This window comes from Podarcis gaigeae (assembly GCF_964106915.1).
Source record: "Podarcis gaigeae genome assembly, chromosome: 2".
Lineage (NCBI taxonomy): Eukaryota > Metazoa > Chordata > Lepidosauria > Squamata > Lacertidae > Podarcis > Podarcis gaigeae.
In genome coordinates, this window is record NC_139679.1 from 87,827,639 (window position 1) to 87,841,019 (window position 13,381).

Genomic DNA, 13,381 nt, shown 5'->3' on the forward strand with positions numbered 1-13,381 from the left:
TAAGGCAAAGAGGCAGTGAAGTGAACATTACATAAAAATACTACATTACTTGTCCATATTGACCTATTTGAGGCACATTTTTAATGGTATTTGATTTGTAGACATCAAAGTCAGGACCTTTTTAAAGATGGTACACAATTTAAGGAATCTGTCCCCTGGGTGAAGTTTCCTCTGTCCCCATCTTAGTTACATGTCAATAGCTTTTAAATATTTGATTTGTACTGCTTTAACATATTGTTTTATGCTGGTTGCTGTGTAGGATGTGTGTGTATTCTTGGTTTCTATATTTTTACTTCTGGATATGAAAGCCACTCTGATTACTTGTTTAAACAATATAACAATAACCTGAAATTCATTAAATACATACCATGTTAACAAAAAAAAACAATACAACCCCCACCTGCTGCCCACAGGACACCATAAAGAAGTACCTGGTCCTTTTCCACCACTCCTCCTTCAGGGTCTTCTGTGCTGTTCTCCATGTGCCCCTGAAACTGCTCTTTTAAATAAAGGAAGTACAATGTACAAAATAATAAATATGCACCTGTTGTTTTAATGATAGAGGTGTGCATTTTTAAAACGTGGCAATCTGTATTATGGCTCTAAAATGGATTAGTAAGAATTGGAAATGAAACTTTGGAACAGTAGATCACACACACCACAACCACTGTAATGTATTTGTGGCAAGTGAACAGTAAACAAAACAATTTCCTTAATTATTATTGCATTTGAGTCTATGTTGTTTAATTGTTGCCAAATCCTTCCTTTGCCCTAAATTCCCAATGTCTCAGTATCATTGTGCCTCCATTATACTCCTCTGTCCTTATATCAGGGCAAAAAGGTCTTAGTTTCACATATTTGCTCATAGGACCTAAACTGGTTGTGACTGACCAGGAATGAGACCTTGGGGTCGTCGTAGATAGATCAAGAATGATGTCAACCCAGCAGCTGTTAAAAGGGCAAATTTCCATGCAAAGAAACCTTAGAAAAGGAATGAAAAATAAACCTGTGCCAGTATAACAACGTTGTTATACAAATCTACATCTTGGAATACTGTTACGGTTCTGGTCACATAACATTAAAAAGAGATTTTGTAGAGTTGAAAGAAGGTTCAGAAAAGGGCAACCAAAATGATCAAGGGAATGAAGCAACACCCCTGTGAGGAAAGCTTTGAGACGTTTCAGTTTATAGAAAAGACGAGTAAGAAGCAACATGTTGTTGTTTAGTCGTTTAGTCGTGTCCGACTCTTCGTGACCCCATGGACCAGAGCACGCCAGGCACCCCTGTCTTCCACTGCCTCCTGCAGCTTGGTCAGACTCATGTTTGTCGCTTCGAGAACACTGTCCAACCATCTCGTCCTCTGTCGTCCCCTTCTCCTTGTGCCCTCCATCTTTCCCAACATCAGGGTCTTTTCCAGGGAGTCTTCTCATGAGGTGGCCAAAGTATTGGAGCCTCAGCTTCACAATCTGTCCTTCCAGTGAGCACTCAGGGCTGATTTCCTGAAGAATGGATATGTCTGATCTTGCCCTCTCTCTTCTGTTGTTGTTGTTTAGTCGTGTCCGACTCTTCATGACCCCCTGGACCAGAGCACGCCAGGCACTCCTGTCTTCCACTGCCTCCTGCAGTTTGGTCAGACTCATGTTTTTGGCTTCGAGAACACTGTCCAACCATCTCATCCTCTGTCATCCCCTTCTCCTTGTGCCCTCAATCTTTCCCAACATCAGGATCTTTTCCAGGGAGTCTTCTCTTCTCTTCTCTTGAGGTGGCCAAAGCTTCAGGATCTGTCCTTCCAGTGAGCACTCAGGGCTGATTTTCTTAAGAATGGATAGGTTTGATCTTCTTGCAGTCCATGGGACTCTCAAGAGTCTCCTCCAGCACCATAATTCAAAAGCATCAATTCTTCGGCGATCAGCCTTCTTTATGGTCCAGCTCTGACTTCCATACATCACTACTGGGAAAACCATGGCTTTAACTATACGGACCTTTGTTGGCAAGGTGATGTCACTGCTTTTTAAGATGCTGTCTAGGTTTGTCATCGCCTTTCTCCCAAGGAGCAGGCGTCTTTTAATTTTGTGACTGCTGACACCATCTGCAGTGATCATGGAGCCCAAGGAATCTCTCACTGCCTCCATTTCTTCCCCTTCTATTTGCCAGGAGGTGATGGGCCCAGTGGCCATGATCTTCGTTTTTTTGATTTTGAGCTTCAAACCATATTTTGCGCTCTCCTCTTTCACCCTCATTAAGAGGTTCTTTAATTCCTCCTCACTTTCTGCCATCAAGGTTGTGTCATCTGCATATCTGAGGTAAGAGGCAACATGGTACCAGTCTATATAACATCATGCATGGAATGGAGAACACGGATAGAGAAAAGTTGTTCTCCTCGTGACACTAGAATTCACAGACATCCAATGAAGCTGAAGATTCAGGAACGCGACATAGTTAAATTATGGAAGTTGCTCACACAAAAGGCTACCAACTTCGATGACTTTAAAACATGATTAGACGCACTCATGGAGGACAGAGCTATCAGTGGCTTATGCTATGTTCTTCCTCCACGGTTTGAGGCATTATTCTTCTGAATACCGAATGCTGGAAACCATAGGTGAGGAGAGGTCCTGCCTGTGGGTTTCCCACAGGCACCTGGCTGGCCGCTGTGAGGAGAGGATGTCGGACTGGATGGCCCACTGGCCAGATATAGAGGGCTCTCCTTATGCTCTTAGGTGCTGCTGCTTGTCCTTGCACATGTTGCTCTTTAAAGTATTGCTGAGCAGATGCACACCTGTCATATTAGTTCAAATATGTTTAAAAATGCAGTGGAAATATATCTGGACTTTGCAGAATTTGGTAAATGTATGTTTTGCCATTGAATCTTCAGTGAAAGACAATGGTAGAACACTGAAGCTATTCAGGGAATCTCTGCTGTGGTCAAAATGGAGCTTATTATTGGAAAATGGTGGGTATCACCTCCTGCTCAGATTTTCCTGGCCAAAGGTGTGGGGACCGTTCCTGAAGTGGCTTATAGGAAAAGAATGGCTGAGCAATCCCCCAAATGGAACATGATGCGGGGAGAAAACCCCAGAATGATAAGAAAATTAAAGCCTGATATGTGATGAATGCATTTCCTCTGCAGTAGCCTGTCTGGTGTTCACTTTTGAAGCAGGGTTAGTTAGAATCTAATTATAGTGGTTTTCAATATTTTTATTACTGTTATTTTACATCCATGCCCCACTTTCCAGACTTTTGTGGCTTCAGTTTTTAAGAAGCTTTAGAATGTTCAAACTCACAGTTCTATTCATAGAATAGTTGCATTTCACATTCAGCAACGTTTGTTGTGGAAACCAGTGCACCACTGTGCACACTAATATTTTTTGTATATAGGCTGCCCCAAAATCTTTCCAAAAGGCAAAATATAGTAAGGCAGGGCAAGAGTTATTTAACAGAGATAAAATCATGATTGATCCTGGGACACTTAGAGCATATAAATATGTTCCCTAACCAGCCATAATGGGGTGTGTTCTATTCTATTCCGAGAATGATGAACCTGCCAGCTTACCCCCTTTGAGCAGAAGACAGAGAGGCTTGTCTTTTGCATTAATCACCCCTCTTCCTTGAAGCCTTGAAAAGCGATATCTCATTTTTGCCTTTGTTCTGGTCAGTTTCAGCTTCTCCGCAGCTTCATAAGTAAAGTTATCCATTAAAGTAAACTGGATAAAGCTATCAAGTACTGACCTGAACTTGCTAGGTTAGTGGTTTTGAAACATGGAAACTCATAAGGGATTCCTCAATGAACAGACTGATAACAGCAGGCAAACATGTACAAGCTTGCATGCTAGTATTCATGTTCTGTAATGAGCAGCTGGAGGAGAAAGTTGTTTGCCTTCTGTGAAACAGTTTAAATGGGTCACTGGAAATGCTCAATGGACCACGCACCTTAGAAGGTGATACCCAAACCCTCCACCAATGAGCAAGGATTCCTCATGTGACTCAATGTGGAAAGGGGTGGGTGAAGCCAGGAAGTTTTATAACACGTCTCCTTGGGAGTTGTGAACCTTTTGAGCTTGATTTAATTAAGAGAATTAATCTCGATTACATCAGAACTATCTAGCAGATGAAAAATCTTTCAAGCAGCTATCTAGCTGCTGAGGCTTGGCAGCGTGTGTTTTTAAAACATCATCCTTTCTACAAATCAGTCTCAGCAAGGGTGTATACATGAGAACATACAAACAGAAGAATAATGTTTTTCAGTGCTGCTTGGCAGGATGAAGGCCTGTGCATACTTTTTCCTTTCAGCGTATTTAGGAATAAGATCTGAATGAATGGACATACTAAAATAGCTACACTGGTTTCATTGTCTTGATTATGGTTGATCACATACGGTAATCGCAGAGGACCCACAGAATTTAGAGAGTATCTAAATTTTCATCTTCTGGATTTCCAGCATACCTGATTTCTTTCCTTTAAAAAATCAATTTTATTAAAGGTTTTCAACCTAATGTACCATAAAATTCAAACTAAACTAAAGAGAATAAAACAAGCCCAATATATCAAACAGAAAAAACTAAAGAAAAAGTAAAATATATTAATATATTAATAATATATTAATTATAATATTAATATAATAATAATACTCAAGTGATCCCCATAAAACACAAAATTATAAATATATGTAGCACTCAGTACACCTGATTGATGAATTGCTTCTCTTCTGCAACATTTTGTAAACTCCTGTGCAAATAATAACAATCAAGGACTCACAATAGTTTGGATGGGAAGGTGAATTTTGCCAATTCTGTCTTACCATGATGCCCCAGCACCACCATCCACTGACTCTGGTCCTGGGAGTTGGGGAACCCTCCAGAATATTGAGGGAGATGGTGATGGGTGCTACTGGGGAAAACAGGAGAAACCACCTTCTCATCTCCTCTGCCAGCAAGCTCCTTCTGCTGAATCAGAAGGACCTTTTCCATCCAAGGCACAAGTCAGCTCCATGGCAAAGAGTTCCTTTCACCAGCTGCATTCCTGGGCCAGGGATAGTAGTATTAATGGTGGTAGTAGTAGTATTTATTTATTTATTTATTTATTTATTTATTTATTTATTCAATCATTCATTCATTCATTCCCCGCCCATCTGGCTGGGTTTCCCCAGCCACTCTGGGCGGATCCCAACAGAATATTAAAAATATGATAAAACATCAAACATTAAAAACTTCCCTAAACAGGACTGCCTTCAGATGTCTTCTAAAAGTCAAATAGTTGTTTATTTCCTTGACATCTGGTGGGAGGGCATTCCACAGGGTGGGTGCCACTACTGAGAAGGCGCTCTGCCTGGTTCCCTGTAACCTCACTTATTGCAGTGAGGGAACCGCCAGAAGGCCCTCAGCACTGGACCTCAGTTTCTGGGCTGAACGATGGGGGTGGAGACGCTCCTTTGGGTATACTGAGCCAAGGCTGTTTAGGGCTTTAAAGGTCAGCACCAACACTTTGAATTGTGCTCGGAAATGTACTGAGAACCAATGTAGGTCTTTCAGGACCAGTGTTATATGGTCTTGGCAGCCACTCCCGGTTACCAGTCTAGCTGTCAGTCTAGCTTAGTCACAGTGGTCCATGCACTGGTAGCTTCACAGTTGGATCTCTGCAATGTGCTCTATATAGGTCTGCCTGTGGGCTTGGATTGTGAGTTGCAGCAGGTACAGAAAGCAAAAGTAAAGTTGGTGGCTACCCACAAACATAACACCAGTTCTGGAGGAATTGCACTGACTGTCAGTTAGCTACCAAGCTCAGTGTGGTGCATTGACATGTAAAGTCCTATACAGTATAGGACCTAGGTGTTTGCTCGACTGCCTACCCTTGTAAACATCAGTCCGGTATTTGAGATTGGATGGACATTAAAAACCCTTGTAGAAATAGTTTCCTGTACTCAGGCATTTGGTTAGTTGATTGGAGATGTTTTGTCACTCTCATGGTGATGTAAAGTAAGTTTGATTTATTGCTGTTGCAGCTTGATTTATTTATTTATTGTTGTTTTATTTCATTATGTTTTTATGTTGTGCCTTGCTGTGGGAATTTAATGAGCAGTGGGTTCTAAATTACCTAAACGCAGCACAGCTCTAAATTACCTAAACACAGCAAAGTGTTTAGGTACTTTGAATTTGGTTTTAAAAATACTGAAAAAAACACTCAGAAGATTTTTGTATAAAAGTAGATGATATGACTTCTGTATTATGAAAGTGAGTTAATACCATTTGTTTTAAATATAGCAAGAATGACAGACTTATTATGTCCCAGTTTGTTCCTATTGTTTGGTAATGAATCCGTGTTTCATTTTACACATTCAGTGGGATAATGCGTAATTGCAAATTAACATGTGACAAACATAATGCTTGAACTCATGATGAGCCATTCTAATAGTCACATCCCTTAACGCCTTGAGAAAATGGGGTTATTGCTTAATTAAGTTACACCCATTGTTATTGATGCATTGAAGATTACTATCAAGGACTTTGTACGTACTAAGGAACAAATCTGCCGAAAGCATTAACACTGAATACAATTTTTTTTTAAGTGGGTAATTTGGCTCAAAGGGAGAGGCTGCATGGTGAAATTAAGCAGATGAAAATTTTATGAACTCAGAGTTGTATTTGATGTAGCGCTATGGCAAAGGTTCCATTGGTGCAAGGATTTTCCTTGCAAAACAGAACCTTCTCTCCCCTCCCTCCTTAAATCTGCTTTGGGGATCCCCAAACCCTCCTGAGCAGATCTGGGGATCATGTGGGCCGAGGAGAAGAGGATGTTCTCATTGCACTATCAAGAATCTTTGTGCTGCCTTCCACTAATGCAACAATCTCATTGAATTTGGTCCTCATTGCCTTAGGCTGTGTACAAAGCACTAAGCAAAATACTGAGCAGCTTGTAGTACAGAATACCAGACACGCCAAGTGTCCCTATTTTCCAGGGGCAATCCCGGATTTAAAGAAGTCATCCCAATTTCTTATTTGATCCCAGAATGGCCCACTTTTCCTTAGGATGTCCCTTTTTTCATGAGAGAAATGTTGGATGGTATGGAGTTATGCAACCCCTGAACCACTATAAAGCCTTTAGAAAACATTTGACAAGGCAGCACTGTATAGGGAAGTTTTTTTTTAAATGTTTTATGGTGTTTTTATGTATGTTGGAAGCAGCCTGGGACAGCCCAGTCAGATGGGTGGGTATAGATAGTAAAATTATTATGGTTTGTTGAGACAGAGGCACTCTTCCCTTTTGTAGCTAATGTTCAAATGTTTCTTCCTTAATAATTAGCAATGAGCTAAATCTAATGGCTCCTTGCTTATATAAACTACCATAAAAGTTGTCCAAACTGCCCTAAAAGTGAATTTTTAGCCTCTTATGCCACTGGGAATTTAATAATGAAATCCTGTTCTATTAACCCTATTGATTTTCAGTTACCTTATGTAACTGTGATTTGTGGTGTAATATGCAAAGATTTGAGAGGTTATATTCCTTTGAGGTTTGACTAACTAGATCCTAAACTGTTTCTAATCTAATATTGTAAATGTCTCTGTCATTTTTAATAGAGGATGTGCTGTTTATTCTGGGAGAGTGTGAAACCATTAAAAAAAAAATTACTTACTGAGCCAGCAATCCTAGGACGTGCCCATTTGAACAGCAATAAATAAATTTTGGTAGTTTCCAGTGGAAGTTGAGTGGAACTTTGGCTTGGCTTCCTTCTCAGAGGTTTGGCCAACCTCTTCTGAGATGCAGTGGTCATGTCCCTGTGAGTTTTCACCCTGTAGGTATGAAGGCAGCGTGGCAGTCTTGGTTTCCCCGCCTGCCCTCCAAAAAGGAAGAAAGTAAGCTTTCAGGCAATGAAGAGGTGGAGGAGGGGTCCAGCTCTTCCCACCTGTTCTCTGCAAGGGACCCCAAGTCATTGTTAAAGAAGGCCTTATCTTTGCAGATCACTTCTGTGGGGAGGGGATAGCATTCCCCAAATGCAAGTCCCTCATGATGAGGTTTCCTTTTCCAGAGAACTTCAACGTTAGTGAAGTTAGTGTGGGGCCCCCAAAGCTTCCCACTCCTTGCTCAGGTGCCTTTATCTTTATGATAAAACTGAGGAAGATTTCTTGAAGGTCAGAAAAACTCTTGCATGATCTCAGTTTAACATTACAGTAGTGATTTATGTAAGTTCAGAATGTTGTGGGAGGTTTTAACAGCTGAAATGTGCTTTGATTCTAGGACTAATCCGGCATGTAGAGCAGCAGTGTGGACTATAGGAGAGCTACAACAACACTTGTATAGGAAACATCCCTTTGCTTCGTAAGTTTCCTTAATCTGTTTGGTAGTCTTTCTAATTGTTGTTGAACTGCTTTTTCATCTGGCGTAGGCTTCAGTTCATTAAATATTTTTGTCTGTTCAAACCCTCTTTGGCTGCATTGGTAGAGTGTATTAATCCAGTTAATTTCTTCAGGAATAGTTTTGAAGTAATTTCATTCCACATGTCTAGAGCACCATATGTGATCCCTAGTCAACATGGAGCGATGAATGTGAACAGAATTATAAAAAGGGTTTACAGATAAGATGATGCTTATATTCAAGAGATTTTACATGCTGAATATTTCTTACATGACAACAGAATCCCCCTGTCCTGACAGCCTGGGGTGTCAGAATGAATTATTCACTACATTAGTGGGCATGGACTTCAAGCAGACCTATGACTGAGTCATAAACTCTGCCTATGGAAGAAATGACATTTTCATTTTGATGAAATTTCAGATGAGCAACAGGGGAAAAATTGTTTTGAACAAGTCACCATCTTAGATTGATGTGTTGATAAGGCTATAATGCATGGATCACACACACACCCAAAAGGAGAAAGAAAAAACATATAACAATATTATTATTGTTTTAACATGTTGATGTTTACTGTCCTGGGCTTCTTTGGGAGGAAGGGTGGTGTAAGGATATCAGGGGTTTACTCGAAAGCAATCAGGCAAATGCCTCCCTGGTCGGCTGTAAAGCCTCGCTATTGGTACCAAAAACCCTTCACCATGCAGAGCGCCACTATTCCGTGGCTCGTTCATTCACCGGCAGAATCTGTGAGTAGGCAGTCCTTAAACCTTCCCCAGCAGAGTAGTTTCTTGACGCCCAGTCTGCACCTCCCCTCTCGGCATGGAAGCCTACTGTGCAGGGAGGGCGTGGGTAAGGAGGACCTCTCTCCTCCCCGCTTTGCTCAGGCAAGGTGTCCCGGCACAACCTCACCTCCTCCAAGCCCTGAAGCTCCTCTCCACTGGAGGCGTGGATACTCTCCTCCGCTGAGGAGGTGCTGCTTCCCACAATCTTTGGGGGCTCTCTGTAATCCATCTGGCTTTTCCCCTCTCACCCCTGAGCCAATGGCAGTTCCCTGACAGGTGGGATGCAAATGTAATTAATTAATAAATATTTAAATTATTAAAAAGAAAAAAAAAAGAAAAGAAAAAAGAAAAAGGGTTCTTTCTGCAGATATAGTTTTTGTGACATTCCATTTACTGAACATGGGGCCCCAGCTTTTTGAGGCCCATGGGCACACATGGGATTTTTAAAAGGAGAAGGGGAGGGGGAGAGTTGGGCAATACCACAAAATTGTTGTTTTGGGAGGCTTTGCCAATAGCAAAGTGTTGGCAGTAACCCTGCTTGCTCACACTATGTGTTCTTCTTGGGTGCTGGATGGGATGCAGACAGGCTGGGAGGGAGGGAGGGAAAGAAAAAGAAAGAAAGAAAGAAAGAAAGAAAGAAAGAAAGAAAGAAAGAAAGAAAGAAAGAAAGAAATTACAAAGATACCCCCCCCCCCAAAAAAATAAGATGGAGAAGGGAGCCGCCCCTCTAAAAAAGACCCCAGAGAGGGAGGAAGCAAGCGTATTATCAGACATCCAGAGAGGAGGTGGCAGCAAACAAGCCAACAGACCTCTCAGAGATGAGGAGGAGGACCAACTTCCTCCAGCAGATTCCCAAAGTGGAACAAAAAACAAATACTGATACTATCCACCTGCCCCCTCCTGCAACTGGCAAAATGAGAGGCAGGAAGGAATACAGAGGCTTTCAGGGTGCTGAGGGGCAGGGGCTTCACAGGTAGCATTGTACCCCTGGGTGCTCTGCACCCACTGGTATTATGTTTGGTGAAGCAACTTTACTGGCCAAAATTCATGTAATACTGGTCTCTTGTGCCCATGTCACTCGTATTGCATCCAGTATGTGCTCCCACCTTTGAAGTTGCTTCAATATGTCTTCCTAGCTGTATTCAGAAGAATGAACATTTTCAACATACTCGAAAAAGAAATTTCAGGACTTCAGTGAAATGCGAATGCCTCTGCAGCTTGTCTTCACCATTGTGCTACTTGATAGATGAAGGAGTGGTGTTTGCAGATAACCAGGAATTTCTGGTTCTCGGCATGCAGGTAAAAAGCCAGATGATATATGCATAAAATTAATTTAATGAACTAGGTTTGTACTTGCTGGTAAAGGTTAGTATGTATACATTTGCATGCTTCACAGGGGTTGGAAAGGCAAATGCTGAATTGACAAATATTTACAAATTTGGTGCTTAAGGTATGTCCATAGGCTAAGTCAGCTTCTTATGAACTAGTGTTAAAGAAACTAGCACCCTCCAGAATATGTTAACCATTTTAATCTGCTTTATGCAGTGTTCTGCTATGGGGGATTTTCCATCTTCTTTCTTGAGGAACAGCCTGAGGACAGAGGTGTGCGTGGGCAGGGGAAATAGGGCAGGCTTTTAGAAATGCAAAGTGGTTACAAAGACACCCAGAAAAGCTTAGTAAGATAACATCCAAATGTAGTCATATGAAACTTAAAACTCTCAAATTAACAGATTATGCATTTGATACAAAGCACCCTTACATTATTGTTGGCCATTCATCCCACTCTTTTTCCTACTCTGGCAGGCAGTGTCTTTCCAGTGTCAGAGCCAGAGGTTTTTTCCTGATCAGACTCCAGAGGTTCTTTTCAGGATCCCTTACATTTTAGATGCTAGGGTCCGAGGTGTGTGTTCTGCTCCCTGAACTATACCTCATGTTACGTACACTTCATGTTACGTTCTTTCAGGTTATGTCCCGTGGTGAAACCCAGGAAAGGGTTACTTCCGGGTTTCACAACTTGCGCATGTACAGAAGCACAAAATGACATCACGTGCATGTGCAGAAGCGGCGAATCGCAACCCACGCATGTGCAGACGCGCTGTTGTGGGTTGCGCTCATTTCATATTGCGAACTGGCCTCCATTCCGGAGGCCCGTTTGCAACCAGAGGTACCACTGTATAGTTCCTCCCTTCATAACAGATTGGGAAAGATGTCTGCTTGAGACTTGGCTAACTGCTGCCAATTAGAATAAATAATACAGTGGTACCTTGGTTCCTGAATGGCTTGGCTCCTGAACAAATTGGCTTCCAAACACCGCAAACCCAGAAGTAAGTGTTCTAGTTTGCAAAAAAAAATTGGAAGCCGAACGTCCATTTTGGCTGTCAGCATTGTTTCTGGGGCCAATCAGCCAGTCAGAAGCCACGCCTTGGTTTGTAAACATTTTGGAAGTCGAACAGACTCTCAGATTAGATTGCATTTGGGAACCAATGTACCACTGTATTGGGTTAGCTGATCAATGGTTTGACACAATCATATAATCTTAGAGCTGGAAGGGACCCAAGGGTCATCTAGTCCAACCCCCTGTAATGCAGGAATCTCAGCAAAAGCATCCATGACAGATGGCCATCCAACTTCTGCTTGAAAACCTCCAAGGAAGTAGAGTTCATAACCTCCCGAGGGAGATTGTTGCACTGTTGGACAGCTCCTACTCTCAGAAAGTTTTTCCCACATGTTTAGTGGGAATCAGTGTACTGAAATAGCCCTTTCCAGTGTAAGGAGGTGGGCTAAGGTTTCAAAGTTAAGAAGACAAAACAAGGACACCGGGAAGCTGAACAAGGCCAGAATTTAATGTGATTGGCCCCTGTGAGGAACAGGATATTAGGCTACATAGTCCTTTGGTCTGATCCAGCAGGATAGGAAGAGAGATTAGGGGATTAGGGAACCTCAGCAGAAGTTTGCAGGGTCAAGAAGAGGAATGAGCATGAAGGATGAGCATGTACTGCATTCCCGTACATGACTTGTTGTGCTTTGAATGGGAAGTGGATGTAGTGGCAAGGGGGTGGGGGTGGGAGAGAACCAATCATGGTGAGGGGAAATGAAGATAGAAAAGCAGCCAATAAAGTTGTCTGGGCCCTGGACATTCACTAAGTTCAGCAGAGGAGCAGCAATTCCGGGAACAGGGTTCCAGGTTAGCTTTTAAGAAGTCTAGGATTTGAGTCCATCCTTCACTGCTGGTTCTGACACTAGGATATAGCTAAGTTAAGCTTTTCATTTAGTTACTCAGGTCTGTGTTTCTAATGGATGGCGATGAGATTGTATTCATTTTATTTATATATATTCATTAGGGTGTATTTCACAGCTTGTGGGTTGATCCTTTCAAGCCAAATAAGCATTAATAATGATATTTGTGGTTTTGATATTCTTTTATCAGCAATAATAATAATAATTTGTCAGGGTAAATTATGAAAACATTAAAAAAACCAACCACAACCACAGAAAACAGTCAAGAGATGTTGTGTAAAACCTAGGAAAAAACAGTCAGTTACAGTCAGATTTTGAAAAGTAAGATTACTTGTATGCTTCTGTTATACTCTCACATGAAAACCAGACTTCCACACAAAATGCATCTCTAGCTGTTTGGCTACATAACACATATGTTCAAGAACAATTTCACAGATTGCTGACCCTGAAATCTGAAACATAAATGCTACAGCAGTTTGCAACAAAGCATTAAAACACCTTGTATAACTTGTTTCATTATGGAGTGATTTAGCACCTGAAACTTTGTTAGTATGTAGATCTAATAGTTAAAATGAAACAGGTTGAGTACAGAAAGTACAGTAATTGCAATTATCTTACTGGCAACCTGTCACTGTACTCTAAAAATCTGCCTGATAGTTAAGAAATTTAGAAATTTGATAGTGGACAGATTATGGGGAAAAAACATCTTAGAGCATAATTCACACAGTGCCCTCCCCACCCCCTGCATGTGAAGCTGCACCTGGGGGAGGGGATCAGCATAGGTCTCAATGGGATTATTTTTCATCTTTCTTTTACTTTACAAGCTTAAGTGTAAATAGATTTCCATACCTCGGTCATCAATGAGAATAGGAGGCCAGTAATTCACCCATCCTCCTCCTTCCCATTGCACCACCCTGCAAAATATTCAAGTCTCATGGAAGCTGTCTAGTCTTTATTTATTAGAACAGAACAATAAGTAATATCCTGGGATCTCCATGTCTTTGACTTTATAGGTGCAC

General features: G+C 41.5%; 1 protein-coding gene across 2 annotated transcripts in view; it reads left to right on the forward strand.

Moving 5' to 3' along the window:
* The window catches only part of LOC310836422 (uncharacterized protein), a 79,234-nt gene that overhangs the window by 22,078 nt on the left and 43,775 nt on the right, over positions 1–13,381 (forward strand). For both annotated transcript variants that reach the window (XM_083721598.1, XM_083721599.1), the window contains 2 exons: positions 8,230–8,310; positions 10,262–10,424. In XM_083721598.1, coding sequence (XP_083577724.1) covers positions 8,230–8,310; positions 10,262–10,424 — 244 coding nt within the window. The remainder of the gene's footprint in view (positions 1–8,229; positions 8,311–10,261; positions 10,425–13,381) is intronic.